General features: G+C 40.0%; 1 protein-coding gene across 3 annotated transcripts in view; it reads right to left on the bottom strand.

The window, feature by feature from the left end:
- Positions 1 to 18222, bottom strand: part of Pms1 (PMS1 homolog 1, mismatch repair system component) — a 95134-nt gene that overhangs the window by 50004 nt on the left and 26908 nt on the right. For 2 of the 3 annotated variants that reach the window (XM_036173153.1, XM_036173155.1), the window contains one exon: positions 6117 to 6280. The exons of the other annotated variant lie outside the window; for it this stretch is intronic. In XM_036173153.1, the coding sequence (XP_036029046.1) occupies positions 6117 to 6280 (164 nt within the window). The remainder of the gene's footprint in view (positions 1 to 6116; positions 6281 to 18222) is intronic. 3 annotated transcript variants of the gene reach the window in all.

The following is an 18222-nucleotide window of genomic DNA, read 5'->3' as shown; positions in this document are numbered from 1 at the left end:
AGTTTTGGTTTTACTCAATTACTGAGCAAGCCTCAATGACACATTTCACAATTAAGATAAGAATTTATACTGTATCAAGCTGATAATAGAAAAACAAATAAATAAATGATTTTTTTTTTTTAAAAAAAGGGAGTAAAGAGGTATAAAAGAAAAAAAAACACATAAAGATGGGAAATACACAGAGAGTCCGGATACTGTGTGTTATTGTGTTATCTTTAAATTTTTTGACTGCTAATGAGCAAATGATAACTACTACTAAGAAACACTGGATTATGGAAGCTACTAAATTAAATCCACCTATATATTTTTAAAATATTTTGATTTCAAAATGGAAGTCAAAAGGTGTGTTGCTTTGGGGGAAAGGTTGTGCTTTTATTTCCACAGAAATGAGACACTGTGGATTCTTTCCAGGTTAAAGATGGTCAGGTTTGACTGAGGACGATAACTGAAAACCCTGACTACAGACATTTAGAAAGAAACCTAAAAAACCCGCACAAAACACATAATGTATATTTTACCTGCTTAAACACATACCAAAAAAAAAAAAAAAATCAGCTGACTTGTGTACTATTGGTGAAATTATTAAGGCCACTCCACGTAGTTAAAAGGGAGGTTTATTTTGTAGGGTAACTTACAAATGAAGGGGTAGGTTGCAGGGTCTGGCAAAGGTATAGCACAGTCCGGCGGTGTTCTCTGGAGAACTCTGCTCGGTCTACCTCCTGCGTCCAGCGTCCCCGAACCAAGAGCGCGACCTCCTCTTGATCCTCGGTCTTCCACTCCCTCCTCTGCCCCGCCTTGTGGGCGTGATCATTACTGAAGCCTCAATGGGGGTTGGAACTTCCAGGCCAATGCTGGGATGGCTATCCACTACAGTGTACAACACAGTCTATATTTGTACAGTACAGATATGTATGTTACCTTTAAAAGTTTATGTATGTCCAGAGCAAGGGGACCAGATACTAATGAAAACAGACGGCCCAGGTGATTCAGCATCTCAAAATGCCTCTGTTGCAGTTTTCTAAGAGTTCTGCATCAACAACAGCTTCAAGGCTGCTGGCTGAGATGGTACAGCCTACTACTCCAACCAACATTTAAGCAGTGTTCTGAATCTTCTCAGTGTCCCCCAAAGAATCCAACACCCCAAAAAGGAATTAGTCTAGACAACGACACCCACATTTTCAAGAGATGAGTTATGGATGTTTATTGTCATTTAAGGGGGGGGTTTAGTTACACACTGTTATTGGTCTTAGTTTAAAAAAAAGTTAAATTCAAAGATGTCTTTCTAAAGGAAAAAAAGGGAGTATGATACAGGAATGATAGGAAAAAGGGGTAGATTATTGGATCTATTTAATCCAACAAACAACTATTAATCTCAAAATATTTTACATTAGTATGGATTTTGGATTATTGATACAAATTTAAAGTTTTTTATACTGTAAGCATGTTTTTACTCTTATTTGAGGTATTGTGCTTATATGGCTCATTTAAAGATACAATGTATAATTAAGAAATATAGGTTAGTAGTTAGTACCTATTACAATCAAACTTGTACTCATGTTAGGTATGCTTTCAAGGTCAAACAGAGATATATTTTAGACAGACCAGTGGTCTTCAAGAACTTCAGAGATCTACAGAATATGGCATTTAAGATGTCTACATAATATAAAGCTTTTTATGACAATGAGACATGTCTGCTCCTGGTAGCATCAATTTACTTCAGAGAAGATGATGGGCATCAAAAAACCTTCAAATGGAGTTTGCTCTCTTTGTGGCAAAAGTTAGCCATGGGACAAGAAACTGCCCTTGCCTCAACTTCTGACAGTATACTGTCCTTTGTAATGGCTAAAACCCCATTTAAATCAAATTCAGCTGTTGCAGTATATGTGGGCTACAAATAAAACCAAATTCAGGGCCTGGAATGTACTCAGTGGTAGAGTACTTGATCGATCTATCTATCTATCTATCTATCTACCTACCTATCTATCTATACATATATATATATATATGTACGTGTGTATATATGTATATCACACAATAAACAAATAAAAAAGAAAGAAAGAGAAGAAAAAAAGAAATGAAACTCTGGGTTCTAACACCACAAATGTAAAATCTAAACAAAAATTCAATTCAAAATGGAATTTAAAGATACAAAAATTTAAAGAAAGTATTTACAAGGTAGGCTGCCACCTGTGGAACCTTTCCAACTCTCTTGGGTCCCTCAGGTAAAACCCCCACCCCACCTCAATCACAGGCCACCCCTGACAGAAGACCAGGTAAGCTGATTACCCTATCCCCAGTTACCCTTCCCAGGACTGTATCCCAGCCACCAGCTCAGGAAGACACACCCTGCTGGACCAGGGGCCATTCAGGCCACCAGAATTCCAGGCAATCTTCTTGACTACAGAACTCCTCCACCCTCTTGGTGCTCCACCTCCAACATATCCCCAGTTCTCTCACAGCCTAGTCTACAGAGCGAGCTCCAGGACTGCCAGGGATACACAGTGAAAACCTGTCTCCATGAAGAAAGTGGGGGGGGGGGGCGCAGGGGGACTGAATAAATCCCTTAAAGAAATTGAGAAAAAGATTAAAAAAAAAAAGGAAATTAGTAAATCCTTAAAGAAAACCAAGAAAAAACAAAGAACAGTCAGAGAAAACACAAACTGAGGGAATTGTAGAAATGGAAAATCTAGGTAAGTAAACAGGGACCACAGATCCAACCATCACCAACAGAATACAAGAGCTGGAAGAGAGAATCCCAGGCATTGAAGATATGATAGAAGAAGAGATACATTGGTCAAAGAAAATGTTAAATCTAAAAAGTTCCCGACACAAAACACCCAGAAAACCTGGGACACTTATGAAAACACTAAACCTAAGATCCGGAATAGAAGAAGAAGAGTCCCAGCTCAAAGACCTAGAGAACAATTTTAACAAAATCACAAGAAAACTTTCCCAACCTAAAGAAGGACTTACCTACAAAAGGCACAAGAAGCTTACGGAACACCAAATAGATTGGAACAGAAAGTCTCCTAGCACACAATAATTGGCGCCACTATAAGGTCTGCCCTTTTCTGAAGGGAACAGATCTGGAGGAGAAGGAGGGGGGCAGTTAGGAGGGAGAGAGGCTGCAGCTGGGATGTACTGTATGTGTGAGAAGAATTTTTTAAAAGGAAAAAAAATAAAGTATTCACAAACCACCAATAATAAAGTGGAAGCAGCCCTCATTAGAAATCATGAATATAACATATTCTACAGTTGTGATTTACATATTACATCTATTCATATGCAATAATCAGGGATTCCAACGTTATCAGACTAAAAAAGCCTTTTTAATTCTGAGAACTAACTAATTTATAAGGAAAACACATGGCACATGACTAAACCTCACAACTGTAGTTAGTGGTCATGTCAGAATGGCTCCAGCAATTCTCCAAACAATATTGACTTTAAATAAACTCGCTGAACCCACTTTGGCCGCCTCATTATTCAATACGCTTTCAAGGAACGTGGTGATGAAAGAAGAAGAATACTTCTCTCTAACATAACCATACTGGCAAGAACATCAACATTATCAGTATTCAGAGAATGTCTTGGCAGCTTAAACCTTCATAAAAAGAGGGAACACCAGCTAATCCAAGTTATCAAAATAGCAAGAGTACTTCTCATATTATGTGCAATATGATTATTTGCTTCTAATGCAGAAAAAGTAAACACATTAATATCATTATACTCAAATTTTAGACACAGACAAATTTCTCCACAGAAACACTGTGATGAAGGTAAGTGTGTTTAAAAGAACAGCCGGCAGCAGAGCAGAGCTCAGGGTGCAGATTTAGGTAATATGTTAATACCATGTGGAAGCCTTAACAGTGTGTTTTAACATTTTTTTTGAAGCATTTTATAGTACTATTTTTAAAAAAGAGAGGAGTTGAGAATACCGATGGAAACAGGTTTGAAGGCAGGAAGCTTATCCCACGCAGTTGCAGTCCATGATCGTGGTTGTAACAGCTGGCAATTTTACTATTAGACTTGGGGTAATTACCTACTACATTCACAGTGTAACATGCTCAACACACATGCTAGCATCTGAGCTGCGCCTGAAATGACTGAAGGCCACAGCGGGACCTGAATTTGCTTCAAGCAATTTCTGATGCTGTATTCCCCCCAATCAATAAAATATAGCATAAAAATATTGCTTTCCATTCTCAGAAGAAAATGCCTATTCTGATAATTCAACACTGGCTGAGAAAACTGCATAAACCTGAAAACTCAGAATACATATTCCCAATTCTACATGAGTAAGAGCTCCTCATATGGTCAAATTCTTCTGCTGTGCTCACTTTCACCTTCCTGTTTTTACTTCTCCTTTACTTTCTCTTCAAATTATTACCCTTGGTTGTATTCATGCTTGTGTTATGAGCATGTAATTCTTTTCCCTCTTCGTATCTTAACTCTTTAATCAGCTTCTCTCCGGACTATGTTTCTCTTGACCTTAGTCTTTTCTTAACGTGGAGACATTTAACTTCTAATTACCGAATGTCCTTTGGATCGGAGGTCACAGGGTTATTTTAGCAGGATGAGCCTCCGTCCATCAACGACCCGAGGAGCGCAGCACAGTGGAGCTGGAACAGTCTCAAGGTATCATCTGGTAGAGCCCTCTGCCAGCAGGAACAGGTGGCTGACTCTTCTTAATTTTTTCTTTTTGAAGATGACTAAAGATTTTGATCATTTTACATGGCATAAAGATAAAGATTCTGCTGAAAGTTTGTAAAAACTGAAATAAGAATGGAGCAAATGTATTTAGGAATATATGTATGTGTGTGTGTGTGTATGTATATATATATATATATATAGCAATTAATAAAAAAATGAGGCCATGCACCAGGAAGACAGAAATGAGGGGTATAGGGAGGATTTGAAGGGAGGAAAGGGAAGGCGAAATAATAAAATTATACTATAATATTGAAATATTATACTAAAAGAGATCATTTTAAAGGCTGTGGTTGAACACAGTCACTCACTAAAATATCTGAAAGAATTCTGTGATCGTTCTGAGCTTCAAGCTCCTCATACAAACACAGGTAATACTGCTTACTCCATTTCCTCAAGGACTCTAAAGCATGAAGAGGAACAGCACCAGTGTAAAATGGGAAGAGAGCACAGGAAAGAGTAGAGAACCCTCCAAGGAACAGCAGGTTCTCCACCCCACCTCCACCCTTACCAGCTGTGCAACTCTAAGCAACACATTAATGTTCTCTGAGTTCAGGCCACAGGGTAACTGCAAACTGGTATATTGCCAATTCATATGCGTGTACACTGAGGACGGCACAGACTGAGCACCTGGTGTATACAGATCCTGGTGTCCTGCAGAGCCTCACTATGTGTTAAGTCCCCATTCCCCATCTACTCCTGTGTGATCTGCTCTGTATCCACTGACTGTTTCAATGTGCTTATGTGGAATAAAGGACAGCGAATGTCCAGAAAGGATAGAAACCTTTCTTTCCCCCAGGATTTGTTACACAAGACAAATCCCTTTACTTAATTGGTCTTGCTTTGAAAAACAGAAGGGAATGAGCAACTTTGGTCTCAAAGGGATGTCCTTTACCCCAGAGCTGTTTCTGGTTGAAAGTCTGTGGGAATCACTGACGGCAGGTGATATAAAGTGCTCTTTTAATATTAAAGACAAAGCTGAAAGGACATGGACCAAATTTTTTGAAGGTTAAAAAGAAAAAAAAAAAAGCTATATAAATTCATCTTTGAGCTTGTTAAAGAAATACTTCAAACTGCACAAGTAAACAAAAGCAAATCATTTCTCATAACCAAGAGAGTTGGGAAAGTCGAGATCAAGATACTAACAGAGTCCACTTCTGATGACGGCCGACTCCTCCTCCCTGTCCTCTGGTGAAGATGGAAACGGTGATGAGGAGGGCTTTTCCTCCTCACCTAATCACTTCCACTGTCTTCACATTGGTGATAAGATTCTCCACAAACGAAGTAGGGATGTGGGATATGGCAAATGTCTACTCCATGGCATGCATGTAACTGATTTCTACAGGATATACCATCTCTTCATTACATTGCTATAAAGATTTCTTACACAGTATAAAAATGCTCACCTTATTATGTACAAAAACAATCCTTGTGCCAGGTTTAAGGACACCGTAGCTCATGAGGAGATCCTGTACATTTTTTAGCTCATCTTTACACTTCTTAGCAGTTGAGTAAAACTGCTTTCTTACAGGAAGATTCTTAAACAACTTTAGAGCAGTTACAGTAGTGCCTGTTGGCAGACAAGAGGAGAGCAGTTTAGATGTGGAAGGAACTGCACATCTCTAAACAATCAGTAATCAACAACCCCTTCTATTATTAAGAACAATCTTCTTCTAAGTATGGAGGTCCAAAGAAGGGTCATGTCTGTAAACTAACACCTTATGAGACTCTCCTGTTCATGACCCACTGACTGAACAAGAGTAATTTTAACACTGCAGAGGAACACAGTCACTAGAATGTAATCTTAAGAATCTGTTGATAGTCAAACCATCTGGAGATGTTGGTTACTCTGCATTTTAAGGTACAATATATATGTGATATGAGACTATACAGAATGTGTAATAACTTTTATCATGCCACTATAATATTTACCTAAAACATCACCTAATGATCTAGTTTAACTTACCTCATCTTCAAAAGCAAACAGAACAGAGCAATTAATCAGGAGTGGTGAAAAATGTCTGTCATCCAAGCGAGGAGGAGGCTGAATAGGGCTAGAGGACTATGGAAAATTCAAGGCCAGCCTAGACTACAAAGTGGGTTGGTCTTGAAAAACCCAAACCAGTGGTTTACCTATTTGCTTTGTGCCAGTACTACACCAGCAGACTGGTAATACCATGGCCATGTGGCAACGAGAAGATTTATAGGAGTGGGTTAATTTAAGATGAAAGAGCTAGCTAGCAAGAAGTTAAAGCTATAGACCATACAGTTTATAATTAACATAATCCTCTGAGTGATTATTTTATAAGTGGATGCAGGACCATGGGTGGAAGAGATTTGTCAGGACTGCTGGGCAAGGCAGGACTGGATAAGTTTCCATCTAAAAAGACACACAAACCAGAAACTATTACAGGGAAATTTAGATACCCCCATACAAATAGCAAGGTGTGGTAGTACCCCAGCACTTGGGAGGCTGAGGTGAGAATCTGCAAAACTCAATCTTGGCTACACAGGAACAGCCTGCTCTGCCTCACAAAAAAGAAAAAGAATACAATACTCCTAGTATTTTTTCATAAGGTGCTATGAAAAAGTACATGTAGTGACTCAAAACACTCAAAGTGATCACCTTGGAACCTGGCTGATGGTGTGGATCCAGGGTCTCCCCAGCTCTATGCTGCCAACCTTCTAGATTACCTCCATTCTTTTGTGAGTCCCCGAGGACCCTTAGAACCACTCTCTACCAAGGACCCCACACCACCCCACTTGGCTAAGATGAAGAGTGGGCAAGAGCAAACAAAGAACAGAGCACCCACACAACACAGACAAGACCAGCTACCTACACCAAGAACAATTCCAGATGCCTAGATTCCAGGGCAAAACAATCATGAGCAGCCAAGACAATGTGCCTCCTCCAGAGGCCAGCAACCCTATTGTGTTAGCCCTGAGAAACACAATTTACCTGAGGCACAACACAAGGAATTCTTCAAGGACTTTAAAGAGAATATGAATAGATGCCTCAATGAAGACCATGAAAGCACAAACCAACAGCTGAACTAAATAATGAAACCAATTCAAACCATGAAAGTAGAATTTAACAAAGAAACGGGATCACCAAAGAAAACCCAAAACTGACATAAAACAAGGAATGAAAGCCTTATAGAACGAAACAAAACCTCACCAACAGATTGCAGGACATGGAAGAGGGAATTTCAGACAAGGAAGAAGTGTTTACCGAGTTAGTTGGTAGTGAAAAAATACTCAATAAAATACTTGCAAACTAAATCCCAAAAGAGCATCCACCATGATCAAGTGGGCTTCATCCCAGAGATGCAGGGGAGGATCAATATATGAAAATCAATAAATGAAATCCACTGAAAACAAAGCCACATGATCATCTCATTAGATGCAAAAATAGCCTTTGAAAAAATCCAAAATCTCATTAGGATAAAAGTCCTCAAGAGACTAGGGACAGGGAACAGAACTCAACATAATGAAAGCTATTTGCAGCAAGCCCATAGTCAATCACCTACATACTCATAGACATCCAATTTTGACAAAGAAGCCAAGAATTCACAAAGGAGAAAAGACAGCTCCATCAACACATGGTGCTGGTCAAACCAGGTAGCTGCATGTAGAAGAATCCAAATAGATTCATACTTTTCATCCTGCACAAAACTCAACTCCAAATGGATCAAGGACCTCAGTATAAGACCAGTAGATCTTTGAAACTGATAAAAGAGAATCTAGGGAATAGTCTTGAACTCCTTTGCACAGGAAAAGACTTTCTGAACACAACACTGTTAGCACAGGCACTATGACCAACAATTAATAAATGGGACCTCATTAAACTGAAAAGTTTCCATGACAAAGGACACCAATCATTAGGGCAAAGTGGCAGGCTATAGAATGGGAAAAAAATCTTTACCAATTACAAACCCAATAGATGGTTAGTATCTAAAACACATAAAGAACTAAATAAAACCTGAACATCAAGAAAACAAATAACCCAATTAAAAAACGAGGCACAGAACTAAACAGAGAGTTCTCAAAAGAACAAACACAAATGGCCAATGAACAAAGAAATGTTCAACAACCTTAGTTATCAGCAAAGTGCAAATTCAAAGTGCTCTGATATTTCATCCTACCCCAGTCAAAATGGTTAAGTTCAATTAAAAACAAAACAAAACAAAAAACAGCTCATGCTGGCAAGGATGTGGAACAAGGAGTGCAAACTTGTACAACCACTATGGAAATCAGTGAGTTGTTTCCTCAAGAAGCTAGGAATTGACCTACCTCAGAATCCAGCTATACCACTCTTGGGCATATACCCAAAGATTCTACACCCTACAGCAAAAAATACCTTGCTCATCCACATTCACTGCTACTCTATTCCTAATAGCCAAGAATAGGAAACAGCCTAGATGTCCATTAACTGAAGAACGGATAATGTAATAGACTACATTTACACCATAGAATTATTTAGCTGTTAAAAATGAAATCATGAGGTTTGCAGGTAAAAGATAGAGGTAGAAACAATCATCCTGAGCAAGGCAACCTAACCCTCCCCCCTGCCACACCCACACCCACACACACCCACACCGCATGTTTTCTCCTATAGGTGGATGTTATATATGTGTGTTTCGATCAGAACAATCACAGAAGTTAGGTAACTAGTAAGCAACCAGAAGGCAGAGGGATCTTCCAAGAAAGGGAAGGGCACAGTGTTTTAAAGAGATAAGGGGAACTAGAATAGGAGGATTAAATGGGCAAGAGGACGTGAGAGCAGGGAAAAGGAGGGAATATGGGAAGGGAAAACTAACATTAAATACCTTTTGAAAAACCATATGGAATCCTATTACTGTAGAAGATTCATATATATATATATATATATTATATACATGGAAGGAATTTAAGTGGAGTCACATATAAACAAATTAAAAAATAAAAATAATGAGGTCACATATTATGAGGGAGAAAATGGCCCAACTAGACATCTCATACCACACCAAGTAAAACTTCTAGCACCAGGAGTGGGCTATATCTTCTTAAGTCATTAGCCAAAGGAGTCTCATAGTCCCCTTCTCAAAACATCACAGGCTGTTACTGGTTTCCTTCCACAACCTGACAGGGAGACCCTATTGCTGAAGGCCCACTTACTTGCGTCACTGAACACGGAGACAGAGCTGGCTCTGTGTAAGCCAGGAGTTTCACCTCTAATGACCAGCACTGGAAGGTATTTTGCATGCCACCAGAGTAACCATCCGTATTATCTAGCTCCAAGCCCTTTGACCTGCACCAGTGACCTACCTGCAAGACATGCTGGTGCACTGGTGACACAAATGTTACGAGTTAGCCACCAGTTTCCTTTCAAAGTGGATATGAGACCCACTCTATGAAATGGCACTCATACTCCACACTGCTCAAGTAGCCAAGAGTGTGAGACTAGACAGGCCATGGACCTCAGGGAAAACCTATCCTTATTATTCTGCTAAAGGAACATAGCAAGAAGATGACTCCTCATGTCATATTGCTGTATTCATAGATTAGTGCATCACTCAACACTCATTTGAAAAGTTTCTTCTTGCAGGAGATGATAATTAACAAAGAGGCCACAACTGGACAATGTCAAGAGAGTGAGAGACTTTTGACTACTCAGCGCTAATTATGATGTCTATCAAACCCTATTGGGGAATATTATTTTAAGGTGTGTTACTTTTATTTATGTTGCATTTGTTTAACTCTGTGGAGCTGTGTTACTGTGCCTGTCTAAGAAAGAACTGAAAGGCCAATGGCAAGGCAGGAAAAAAGATAGGTGGGGCTGGCAGGCGGCAGAGAGAACACATAGAAGGAGAAATCTGGGAGAGGAGAGATCAAGTAGGAGCCAGAGAAGGAGGAGGACTCCAGGGTCAACCACCCAGCTACACAGCCAGCCGCGGAATAAGAATAAGATTTACAGAAGTAAGAGAACGGGGTAAAGCCCAGAGGCAAAAGGTAGATGGGATAATATAAAGTTAAGAAAAGCTAGCAAGAAACATGCCAAGCTAAGGTTGGGCATTTATGATTAAGACTAAGCCTCCATGTGTGATTTATTTGGGAAGTGGGTGGCAGGTCCCCCAAAAGAGTAAAAACAACCAACAACATTTTTGCACCCAACATGGGGCTGAATTTCCATGTAGGGATTAAAAAAAGCTGGAGGGAGAGGGAGAGAGAGGGAGAGAGAGGGAGAGGGAGAGGGAGAGAGAGGGAGAGGGAGAGGGAGAGAGAGGGAGAGGGAGAGGGAGAGGGAGAGGGAGAGGGAGAGGGAGAGAGAGGGAGAGGATACAGCTCTGCCTGCTGGCAAGCCCTTGAGCAGCCAGTACATTAAGCAGGAACAAAAAATAAGTAAAAATGCCTGCCACAGTGCAAGCATTGGCAATCTAGAGCTCTAGGAAGGTTGAATACAGTTCCTGGTCAAACCTGTGACCGGGCTGAGAGTTTTAGGCTGAGAAGCGGACAGCGCCAGCTGAGAGTCTTATGCAGAGGATCCAGGTGTAGGTTAACAGTTTAAGGGTTTGCTCATATTGTCAAAAAAAAAAAAAAAAAAAAAAAAAAAAAGGCTAAAAGATACGCAACAAAAGAGGTTCAGACAGAAAAACCTCTAAACAAGTTACAGTGTGCTTAACAATGTGCGTAGGCTTAAGTAAAGCAAAAGGGTCCAGTCATAGAAAAAATGAATAGTTTAAAAATAAGTATTTAAAGACAGAGTAAAACTAATATAATAGAAAAAAGCCACGAAAGATGGGAAATACACACTATTATGTTGATTTTGAATTTTCTGATTCTTGAAAAACAAAGGACAACCAGGCAGCGGTGGCGCACGCCTTTAATTCCAGCACTCGGGAGGCAGAGACAGGTGGATCTCTGTGAGTTTGAGGCCAGCCTGGTCTACAGAGCAGAGTCAGGCGGATCTCTGTGAGTTTGAGGCCAGCCTGGGCTACAGAGCAAGATCCAGACGGGCACCAAAATTACACAGAGAAACCCTGTCTCAAAAAAACAAAAAAAAAAAAAAAAAAAAAAAAAAAAGAAAGAAAGAAAAGCAAAGCAAAGAGGAGGACAGCTGCGAAGAGACCTGGAGTTAAGAGACTGTTGAAATAAACCAGCCTATATAATTTACAAATGCCGCAGCTTTTAAAAAGCAAAAAATATATTTGTCAAACAAATCAAAAATGCTTTAGACTTTTGTTCCCACAGGAGATGAGAAGCTGTGCATTCCTTCAGGGTTAATATGGATCAGGTTTGATCAGGTGAGATCTCCTAAATGTTGACAGATGATATCTATCAGCAAAGTTACTGCTGGTTCTTCCCAGGACTTGGTCATTATCTCAAGATTTTCTCAGGGGCACTAAAGATGCCTTCCCCACAGCCAGCAGGAAGCCGTTTAGAGAAAACTATGTCCCAATACCAAGAGTTGGGGGATGTGGGTGGTTTTTGGTTATTTGGTGGGTTGTGGATGTTTGTTATCATTTATCAATACAATTTAAAGTTAATTTTGTTACACTGTATATATGTTTCAACTCTTGTTGAAAGGATTTTTGTATATTGATAATAAATTTAAGATTATTTTTGTTACAACATGGTGTATGCATGTTTCCATTCTTGTTTAAAGTACTGTGCCTATGCAGTTCATTTGGAAATATAGGGTGAAGTTCTAGTTTTTGACAGCTATTATTATAAACTATACAGGATAATAAGGAACATAGATTAGTAGTCATTTATACCAATCAAAACTGTAGATATGTTAGGAATGCTTTCAGGATCATATAGAAATATATTTAGATAGCTAGTCTTCAAATACTTCAAAGACCTACAAAATATGGCATTTAAAATGCTTTGTTAACCTAAGGATTTTCATGACAATGAGACACATCTGCTCCTGGCAGCACCAATTATTTCAGAGAAGATGATGGGCATTGAAGAAACTCCTTATGGAGTTTGCTTTCACTGTGGCAAGGTTAGCCACTGGGCAAAGAAACTGCCCTTGCCTTTGACTGTTGACAATATGCTGTGCAGACTGGACATGCAGGACACACAGGAAAGACTGTTGAGCTTTGCCGAAACAAGGCTCAGGGATGTGTGCACCGGGGTGAAAAGGCTGTAAAAGCCAGAAGTGGTGAATGACTTTGAGGAAATAGTGTCTTCTAGACGCAACACTCTTTGGACAGGGAAGCTGACTTCCAAGCCTCCTCTTTGAGGACAGCTCTCAGCACCTCTGTAAGCTTCCCAAGGAGAGTGGTAATTCAAAGTCCTACACAGCCATAAAGCCTATGAACCACATCAGTAACCAGCAGGTACAATAAGCTCACTTCTAGCTTGGCACTTAGAGCCTCCTAGTTAGACTTAAGGCCCACTTAATTGGAATGAATTCATGCCTGGTACTATAAACCTAGATAACTGTGGCTAGTAATGTCATGGATTCTAGATGAGAACCTACTACTGCCATGTTTTAAATTAATATAATACCCAACTTCATTCGAAATACCTAGCCGTATGCTCACAGATAAGCATAGTTCTCTCACTTCATCAAAACCTTCCTTTTCAACAGATGGAAGCCATCACATAAATCCGTAACTGGTCAAAATGCAGAGAATAATTGACTATGAGTGTTGGTGAACACTCATTCTCAGTTGATGAACATCTACAATATAATCCCTACATCTAAGGTTCAAGAAACACAGCAGCAAAGGGGTGGAAAGATCTTAGGTACTAGGATGTCTGCTGCAAAATAGTGTCTTGTATATAGGACAGAGTTGTACTCACGACATCTTAACAATAGGTCACCTAAACAAGACCTGCACTTGGTTTTGGTAACCTGAACTCGGACTGGGGAACTCTCAGAAGGCCCCACTCCCAGATGGACAATTAATGGTTGTTAAGAGGGAGCCTTGGTCTTCCCCAGGGATGAGTCCCATCATGGATTATCTAAACCTAATTGGTTAACCTTAAACATATATAAATGAGCAACATTAAATGGTCTCAGTGGTAGACACACACACACACACAAAGGTCATGAAGTTGAGAAAGGGAGTCACAGGAGTTGGAAGAGTGGAAATGATGTAAATACAGGATTCATATATGAAATTCTCAAAAAAAATTTTTAAAGAGGAAAAAAACTGATAGACAAAGAATCTTAAAAGCTAATATGATAAATAAACATTAGTGACATAAGGCATTATATGAAGGAATAGTTTAAGGCTTGATGTTTTTCAACACTTATTGGTAACACAAGTTAACTAAAAAAATTGGGGGAGGGTAAAGGATAATGCACACAGGGCCCTTCATAACCTGGCCCACAGTCATTTCCCTTCCTACCAATCTCCTTTCTTGTATTGCTCTGGCATATCCGATTTGTTTCTATTTTGGAGTCTTTGTAAATGTCCTTTTCTCAAACCCAGGTACACTAACTCCACTATCAACTTTCATTTCACAGTCTAGATATCACATGCTTATAGAATCTTCTCAAATAGCCTACTAAAGGATGCTTCTTCCAAATGTTCATTTCTTCTTAGAAATGATCACTGTTTAAAACACCTTTCTCAGTTGGGGATTTAGCTCAGTGGTAGAGTGCTTGCCTAGCAAGTGCAAGGCCCTGGGTTCGATCCTCAGCTCAAAAAAAAAAAAACCAAAAAAACAAAACCACCACCTTTCTCTTGCCTTCTATCTGATCCCTGGCTTCATCTTAACCTGGCTGGGGTCTCCACAGCAGCGCTGGCTTCACTCTTGGTTTCATTAGTGATGACACTGTCAGGTGCTGTTTGTGGATGACTCCAACACTGCTACATGCTGCCTGGCCGCCTGTGATGGCTGGTCTTGGTTGTCAACTCAACTACATATGGAACTGACTAAAACCAACATCGGGCTACACCTGAGAGGATTTTTTTTCTTCACTGAATTTCCTATTTGAAGTAGGAAAACTCATCGTAAATTTGCATCTTTTGAGATAGGAAGATCAACTTTAAATCTGGACCACACCTTCTGATGGGAACCAATATGGAGACTCTTGCTCTTTGCCTGCCTGCACTCATTCTCAAGGGCACTTTTATTCTTTCACTGGTATAAGAGCCTACTTCTTCAGGATTCTGGCATATGCTGAAGACTAGCTGAAATATCTAGCCTCTTAGACTAAACTGCAAAATACTTGGATTTTACATCAGGAGATATCAACTCTTGAAATAGTCAGACCATAATCTCTAAGCCACTCTAATAAATCCCATACATATATCCTATGAGTTCTGTTTCTCTGGAAAACTCCAACTAATACACCTCCCAAGAAATATGGGAGATGTTTCTGTGACCCTTGTAACTCCTGCATCCAACATGCTTAAAAATCAGCTGCCAAGATTCTACAGCACAAGCTGTCCCTGGGCCTCCCAAGAACACAGCCATTGCAGTTGTTTAGTGCCTTGTCAACTGGGCTTGGATAGTCAGTGAGCAAGGCCCCCAGGCCTCTTCTAAAAAGCCCTGGGAAGCCTTTAAGATGTACTTCATTTGCTGCCTTGTTGGCTTCTTAGTCTTTCCTGGGCTGCTGGTCTTTTAGTCAGTGCTAACCTTCCTAGTGAGCATGCCATTCTAGGCCAAAACATTCAATACAGTGCTTTTCTGGCCACACTGCAAGATGTACAATTCTTTTCTCTCTCCTTTTGTTACCAATTCTAAGTGTAAATACAGATAAATGTTGCCACTGCCTGAAATCTATGTTCCCTTCAGTTTGCCTCTACCACATAAACTGCTGACCACCTTTAAACTCAACTCTCCACAGAATCTCAGGGCATGGGAATAAGGCAACCAAAGTTTGGCCAGTGCATTACACAGATGGTATGAAGTTCAACTGCCAATAGGGAATTCCATCTGAAACTACATGATCATCTTTACTGTATGTATTGTTTTTCTTAGTACTGATTTCTAATTACATGTATATGTGTACTTGTGGATGGACAGATGCAGATGAGTACAGGCACTTGAGGCCAGAGAAAAGCACTGGATCCTTGGAGTAGTTGTGAGTACTATGTAGGTGCTGACAATTTAGGTCCTCTGCAGGAGCAGTAAATAATCTTAACTGCTGAACCACCTCCCCAGCCCCTGCTATCTAGATTCCTATCGCATTCTGGTTTTCACTCCTCAAAGACCACTTATAACATTCTAGCCTTTGTCTAGCACAATCCTCCAAATGTTTCAAACCTCCTCAGAAACAATTCTAAACTTTCTGTTTACCAGGCACAGTGATGGTGACTACCCTGTCTCTCATTACCAGCTTTCTGGGATAGGGGTTTCTATGACAACAACAACAACATGTGTAAGCCAACCAACTTGAAAAGATTCAAAGTTGACTTTAACTCTTCAATGGAGATTTTAGTCCATGGTCAGCTGGTCCAGTGGTTTTGGACTTATGGAGAGCTGTGCATCTTGGTGCATGTGTCTTGGCACCTAGGAAGCAAAATGAGATGACGAAGGGATGGGATCCCAGCAAACCCTCTAGAAGGGCATGCCTCTAATGACTGGAAGACCTTACTAGTCAACAAGTCTTTTAACAGGGAGACATTCAAGATCTTAACTATGTCACCTTTCTTGTGAATTATTTGGAAATAGCAGTTTTATACTTCTCGAATTTTCATTTGGTTCTTCCATTCTTTCCACGTAGCATACAAACTCTCAACTGTTTTTAACGGCACAGGATTTTCTTCAAAAATTAGTAAGAGAATTCTTTCTAGAAGTTCTCATCTGTTAATACAAATATCTGGCTCATCTCTAAGTTTGCTGTACTTTCTAGTGGCATGGCTCTGAACTTTCCTTTTTCATGTCCTTTAACGCATTTATTATATTTGCATATAGAAGAACCACAGTTGTTGAACATGATAGTGTTGTGTACTGTCACCCCGGGCTGAACGATGGAATCAGGTCCTCTTCCTATAGCAAGTTTGAAAGCTCTTTGTGTAGTCAGTCTCAACTTCCTTCACCACTACTCAGTCAGCAGAGGTCCTGAGATTCAGTGTATAGGTGAGTGAGCTCCGTATGAGGGTCACATTTCCCAGACTGTCAGTTCATCCACAGGAGGCCGTGGGAAGTTCTGACGGTCTCCCCAGTGTTGTTCATGATTCTCTGGCTACGGCAGGATGCCATGTCTAACAGGCTGCTACACATCCGGTCTCAGTTGTCGTGCCAGCAGCAGTGATTATCAGTTACGACTTGTCCAGGAAGGGGTAGTCTTCTCTTAAACTTAGTTCATTTCAGGTTTTCTAAGACACATTTCTTCAACACATTTATCCCTTTCTGGCCATAGAGAAATGGTCTATTCTCCACAGGCCATTCTCCTGCTGAAAGGTCACACTCCTGTGCCTTCTTCCCCTAACCCATCAGCTTCACACTCAAATGTCACTGTCTCTGAAATCTCACTGACCATCCTCTAGGTGTTCAGCGGTTTCACTTTATTGTCATTACTTATTTACTCATCTGTTTCCTACTAATCCTTGATTCCTAAATATCAATGTAAGGACATTATTATAATGTGAGCAGGACGGAGGAAGGCAGGCAGACAGAAATCAATGCCCCAGATTTGCAAGTTTATGGAAACAAAGGATTATTTGTTGAATTTTAAATATATATCATGCTCTAAATCCCACATTATACCTAACCTACAGATTCATAAATTACTTTTCCATCTTAAAAAGGCCCAAGTAAACAAAGAGTCACAAGTAATAAAAAAAATTATATGTTTTAGTGAAACTTACCACTGAGCGGTGGTGGCTCACGCCTTTAACCTCAGCACTTGGGAGGCAGAGGCAGGTAGATCTCTGTGAGTTTGAGGCCAGTCTGACCTACAGAGCTAGTTCTAGGACAGCCAGGGTTACACAAAAAAACCTGTATCAAAAAGATTAATAAAAAATAAATAGATAAATAAAAATCTTACAGATAAAAAGGATTTTTTAAATTTCAACTGAAATGTTTGAATTTGAAACTTGAAATGTCCTTAAAAGATTTATTTACTTATGTATATAGAAGAGGGTGTCAGATCTCATTACAGATGGTTGTGAGCCACCATGTGGGTGCTGGGAATTGAACTCATGACCTCTGGAAGAGCAGTCGGTGCTCTTAACCTCTGAGCTATCTCTCCAGCCCTGAAATGTCCTTAAAAATAAAGGTGCCTAGTAATGCTGGCTAACAGGAGGCTCCAGTGCACTACTGTACTTTACAAGACAACCACTCAGCTCGCTGACTTTACCACATTCTTCAGAATTAAACTTCAGTCCGAAATGTGCTCCATTATAGTTTTATATGAATCCATGCTATGCCACTTAGGATGGCAGCTACTTATACTTCTAATGTAAAGGTGGGTGATGAATTGTCAGAGTATTCTAAACTAATGAACAAGTTCCAATGTTCCGTTAGGAAAAACAAAATTGCTGTCCATGTACACAATCCCACAGAGCAGTGACCTACAGCAAGGGCCTCTCATGGCATGGAACAGAATATTCCTTTCAA

Source organism: Onychomys torridus, chromosome 23 (assembly GCF_903995425.1).
Source record: "Onychomys torridus chromosome 23, mOncTor1.1, whole genome shotgun sequence".
In the NCBI taxonomy this organism is placed as follows: Eukaryota; Metazoa; Chordata; class Mammalia; order Rodentia; family Cricetidae; genus Onychomys; species Onychomys torridus.
Note: the sequence above shows the minus strand (reverse complement) of the source record. Positions and strands in the feature narration are given on the sequence as shown.